The sequence below is a fragment of the Pteropus vampyrus genome, unplaced genomic scaffold (assembly GCF_000151845.1).
Source record: "Pteropus vampyrus isolate Shadow unplaced genomic scaffold, Pvam_2.0 Scaffold417, whole genome shotgun sequence".
NCBI lineage: Eukaryota > Metazoa > Chordata > Mammalia > Chiroptera > Pteropodidae > Pteropus > Pteropus vampyrus.
In genome coordinates this window covers 158,869-164,514 of record NW_011889198.1, presented here as the reverse complement: position 1 = coordinate 164,514, position 5,646 = coordinate 158,869, and the positions used below count along the sequence as shown (strand labels likewise).

Sequence of the window (5,646 nt, the reverse complement as noted above, 5' to 3'; positions counted from 1 at the left end):
TTTTTCCTGAAAACGTACCTGGACCATAAGATTCCAATGCTATTTGTGGGACCCACGGGCACTGGCAAATCAGCCATCACCAACAACTTCCTTCTCCACCTTCCCAAAAACACCTACCTGCCCAACTGCATCAATTTCTCTGCCAGAACCTCAGCCGGTCAGACCCAGGATATCATCATGTCCAAGTTGGATCGACGGCGGAAGGGCCTCTTTGGGCCTCCCATAGGGAAGAAGGCAGTGGTATTCGTAGGTAAGGTGATGACCTGGATCTGGGCAGAACCAGATTCTTCCGCTCCGGGCTGTGGCAAAGCCGAACCTCCCTTTGTCCGGGCGTTCGTTCTACGGTCCTGTTCCTCTCTCCGAGATGAAATGTTTCCGGTCAATATAATTTAGTATTCCCTCCCTCCCCTCCATTCCTTCCTTCTTTAATTTTGTCTGGTCTTTCCTTTCGTCCTTTCATTACCAAGTATTCGTTGACCAAGTACGATGGGACAGATTTTCAGTAAGTAAGACACGGCCCAGGCCTGGTGCCTGAGGTAGGCTTTCGGTTTCCCCTGGGTGAAGCTGAGCCCCTGACGGGCGGGCTGCCTCCGGTGAGAAGCGGTTCCAGAACGGGATGAGGGCATTTGCCCTCCGGCATCTCCAAAAGCAACACAAGCTCTATGATAACACCCTTGTTCCATTTTGTGTCCCATAAACCTGTTGTCAGTAAGTGAAGAAGCCCAACAGTTGCCAAATAAATATTTGTGAAATACGCACATGGAATTTCCCCAGGATCTCACCTGTTTACAAAGCGCGTCTTCATTTATGTCCACGGAGCCTCACAACCCTGTGAGGTTATTCACCATCATTAGCATTTTATTAGGCAGTTAACTGAGGCTCCCGAAGATTGAATTCCCTGTTCAGAGGCAAACACCTAGAAAATTCTGGAGCTGTGACCCAAGCCCAGGTTTCTTGGTGCCAAATACATTCTCATTTGGTAATAGTTAATTCCCTACTCCTCTGGGTTATCGCACTGTCTTTAAAATTCAGGTCTCGATAGCGAAATTGTGTGTATTTGTATCCTCGCTCGCTCACCTCAGTTCTTTAAAGGCTGGATCTCGTTTTATTTTTATTTTCCCCATCTTTTTCCCCCCTTCTCCTTTCCTCCATCCTGTTTTCCTTTCCTATTTTTAGGGTATATCCAAAAACGGTTGAAGTTTGGCAGCCAAACAGATCTAGGTTCAAATCTCTCCTTTTAATCCAATCACACCTCCAACGTGGGGCCGTTATTTGGATTAGAGGGGACGGTAGACGGAAGACTCCTAAAATGTTTCCTGCCGCAAGCTGGGCATTCAGTTCACGTTTGCTGGAGCAACACGTGCTGCCATTCTGTCGAGGGTCTTCTTTGTGCGGAGACTGGGCCACGTGCTCTCGGGGCAAGTTGGTCCCTGCCCTTGACAAAGTCACAGCCTGTTCTTGCCGTTTAGGTCTTGCTCCTCAAAAAACCCTAGTCCAGAACCGTGCTCTGCAGCGTTAGAGTTCAACTCTTACCCGCAGGTCGAATGAAATACCCTGTTGGCTGGGCGTATGACTGGCTCCCTCGCCGTCATGTCTCTGGAGATGAACAAAATGGCCATTACGTAGCAGACAGTCAGTGTATTTTGGTTGAGGGAATGGGAAAAAATAAATGCTGTTTGTCGATGCCAATCCGTGCAGAGATCTGTTAGGCAGGAGAGCCCCGAACCCAGGAAGACCTCCTCCCATATAGTCCGAAAGTCCACTGGCTGAGCCCAGCCTGCAGTGGGACAGCTGGCACGGACTCTCCCATGGAGGGCATAGTCACCTGTTGCCTCCTGAGAGAGCGGAGGTCCCAAAAACTCACAATGCGTGGCCCTGGATTTTTTCCTCAGATGACTTGAACATGCCAGCCAAGGAGGTGTACGGAGCCCAGCCCCCCATCGAGCTCTTGAGGCAGTGGATTGACCACGGTTACTGGTTCGACAAGAAGGACACGACCAAGCTGGACATCGTGGATGTGCTGCTCGTGACAGCCATGGGACCCCCTGGGGGAGGAAGGAACGACATTACTGGTACGTGAGAGAGAATTTTACTCCTGTTCGCCGCCCGGCAGAGCCAGACCCCTTCACAGCTGGAGGGCTGGTGCGGGGCTCTCGGTGCCGATGGAGGCTGGGGAGAAGTATGTTTAGGCCGTGGCCAGACGGATTTGGGTCAGCTCCAGGGACTGGCATTTAGAGACTTCACGTTGGAAGTCGTGGACACAGGATGGAAAAGTGGAAAGAGAGGAGTCTTTGACTGGAGGAGCCGAGTCTCAGATGGAGAGGAGCGTGTGGGTGGCCGGCCTGTGTTCCAGGATGGAGGCGAGACTGGAGGTCCTCAACTAGGCGTGTGTGACAGATTCGCTGTTGTGTTTGTTACAGTGCGTCAGATTGCCAGAGGCAGAGCACAACCAACCCAAAGTGGCCCGAGCACAATAATAACAATAAACAAGCACATAAAACGCCCCCCGCCATGATCTAATAGAACAGGAGTACATTTTGTTTCAGCTAGAACTCAGTTAATGCAGGATCTGCATTTTCATTCTGAGATCCAGCCTTGCGTAAGACGCTGAGTACCATTTCCGGACTTAAGATTCTGTGACCTTGCTGTCCCCTCTGGCACTTAGCTTTCCCATATGTAAAATAAGGGAAATGGGCAGGGTGATATATTTCATACACTGTGAACCTAAGAATATGGACTCGAAAATGATCACTCTCAAGATATACACCAGTCAAATTAATGGACTTTAAAGAAAAAGAAGAAATCTTTTGGGCATTTAGGCAAAAAGAGAACATGATTTTTATAAGAGAAATTAAATTAGGTTATCTTAAGACTTTTCAACTGTAATGCTGCATGCTGGAAGAAAATAGAATACCATATTTAAGATACTCAAGGAAATAAAATGAGAGTCAAAAATTTTATAGCCAGCAAAGCTGACCTAAAAGGAAAATTGTCATCAACATTGCCAGAACTCAGAGACTTTTCTCCACAACCCTTTCTTTCTCAGGAATCTACTAGAAAATGGGTTTCAGATCATCAAAATGACTGTGAATTATATCTCCATAAAGCCAATATATACATACAGATATAAGTATAAATATATAGATCTATAACACTAGACGCATAGATTAGGTAGATGCAGATGTACATGTAGGTAGATATAGATACACGTGGCTAGAGGCCGCCATATTGGTCAGCACAGCTCCAGAATGTCATGGCGGACATCCTCCCGTGCCTCGCCCATGTCCCAGAACCGCTGGGCCCAGGAGGTGAGAGCGAATGTGCACACTCACACGCGTGCTTCTTTTCCAGGACGATTCACTCGCCATCTGAATGTCATTTCCATCAGTGCCTTCGAGGATGACATTTTAACCAAGATTTTCAATTCGATCGCGGACTGGCATTTTGGGAAAGGGTTTGACGTGGTGTTCTTAAGGTGAGAGGGGGCTGCGTCTTCCCGGATGTGGGCCTGGGGTGGTCGGTTCCGGCCCCGCCTTGACTGGTCTGCCTTGTCCTTCCTCCCAAGGTATGGAAGGATGCTGGTACAGGCCACTATGACAATTTACAGAGCTGCAGTGGAGAATTTCCTGCCGACTCCCTCCAAATCGCATTATGTCTTTAACCTGCGGGACTTTGCTCGAGTGATCCAAGGGGTGCTGCTCTGCCCTCACACCCACCTCCAGGTGGGCCCCTGTCATTTCTGTTGCCCAGGTCACTCAGCGATAGCCCTGACTACATGGACTATACCATGATAATAGCAATAGCTGACTTTTATTTGGCATTTTAATCTACGATAGACATCGTGCTAAGGATTTATAGGCACTGTCTCGTTTGTCGCATCAACCACAGTATTTAGAAACTATCTGAGACTATTCAGAAACTGACTGTTACCTTAAGCACCCCCGCTCCCATTCATCCCAATAATCAACTCTGGATTTTCAGGATGTGGAAAAACTTATGCGGCTTTGGATCCACGAGATTTACCGGGTCTTCTATGACCGGCTGATCGACGACGAGGACAGGCAGGTCTTCTTCACCATGATGAAGGAAACCACCTCCAGCTGCTTCAAGCAGACCGTGGAGAAGGTCAGTCAGACCCCATGATCACTTGGCACCAGAAATGGTCCCGGGTGTTTGACCGTGCTGGTCTCAGACTCTCCTGGCAGAGACCCGCAGCTCTGCCCTCTGAGCCTTGAGGAACAGTGTCGAGTCAGTGAATCACTAGATTTGGTGACATTATACTTGGCCCAATTTTGCTTCACTTCCCTGGTAATTTATAAGCCTGAATCCAACCGAAGAGGTTTACTCTATGATGCTATTGTTTATAATTAACTTTCAACACATTTTCAGGGTAAAATTAATTTGGGGGTTGAGATGTGAACCGTGAATTTTCATGGTTTGATGGAGGCCCCGGCGAAGCTCCAGTGAAAGGTTGTCATGGTTTCCCATCCACAAATATTTTTTTCTCTTCCATTTGAGGTAAGAAAAGTTGTTTTAAGCCTATATAATCGAATCACCTAGTTCTACCCCTATTTTTAAGAGGCCGTGTTTTCTTCATAGAAAAATTGCAGAAGCGTTTGGTGTCTCATCCAGAGGTCGGGTGTGGACTCACTGCCGGCTTCAATGTCAGAAAGGGGGAGCGTCTACACTGTTCTCAGTCTGGGCACAGAGCGGGGACCGGGGGAGCGGGGAGTGGGGACCGCAGGTGTTTTAACGATCCAGCCGCAGTCCGGCCCTCGCTTTCACACTCTTTTCTCAAACGTCCTTCCATTGCAGTCTTTACAACCATCAGATCCACGCGGCCTGGTGGTTTTTTTCCCCCTTAAACTGTTATTGAACTGTGACTTCGAAGAACGAGCTCAGAGGAAACAAACGCTTTTCCCGTTCCTTTTCCTCCACGGCCCTGCTGCTGCTCGGACCAGGCCGCTGGCCAAGTGCTTGGCTGAGACTTCTCTTTCCCGCAGATCCTCATCCACCTTTCACCCACCGGGAAGATCGTGGACGATAACATCCGCAGCCTCTTCTTTGGAGATTACCTCAAACCGGACAGTTACCCAAAAGTCTATGACGAGATCACCGACCTGAAGCGGCTCACGGCGGTCATGGAGTACTACCTGGAAGAGTTCAACAACGTCAGCAAGGCCCCCATGTCCTTGGTCATGTTCCGGTTCGCCATCGAGCACATCTCCAGGATCTGCCGGGTCCTGAAGCAGAACAAAGGCCACTTGCTCCTGGTGGGCATCGGGGGCAGCGGGCGGCAGAGCGCCAGCAGGCTGTCCACGTTCATGAACTCATACGAGCTGTACCAGATCGAGATCAGCAAGAGCTACTCGAGCAGCGACTGGAGGGAGGACCTGAAGAAGGTCATGCTGCAGGCCGGGGTGGCCACCAAGAGCACCGTGTTCCTCTTCGCTGACAACCAGATCAAGGACGAGTCGTTCGTCGAGGACATCAACATGCTTCTGAACACAGGCGACGTGCCTAACATCTTCCCCGCCGACGAGAAGGCGGACCTGGTGGAGAAGATGCAGACGGCGGCCAGGACAGAAGGCCAGAAGATCGAGGTCACCCCTCTGTCTATGTATAACTTCTTTATCGAGAGGGTCA

The 5,646-nt window shown here is 49.5% G+C and overlaps 1 protein-coding gene across 1 annotated transcript in view; it reads left to right on the top strand.

Annotated features, from left to right (window-relative positions):
- DNAH3 (dynein axonemal heavy chain 3) overlaps window positions 1-5,646 on the top strand; it is a 149,540-nt gene that overhangs the window by 109,261 nt on the left and 34,633 nt on the right. The window contains exons 43-47 of the mRNA XM_023523811.1: window positions 1,893-2,072; window positions 3,352-3,475; window positions 3,566-3,722; window positions 3,982-4,125; window positions 5,004-5,646. Coding sequence (XP_023379579.1) covers window positions 1,893-2,072; window positions 3,352-3,475; window positions 3,566-3,722; window positions 3,982-4,125; window positions 5,004-5,646 — 1,248 coding nt within the window. The remainder of the gene's footprint in view (window positions 1-1,892; window positions 2,073-3,351; window positions 3,476-3,565; window positions 3,723-3,981; window positions 4,126-5,003) is intronic.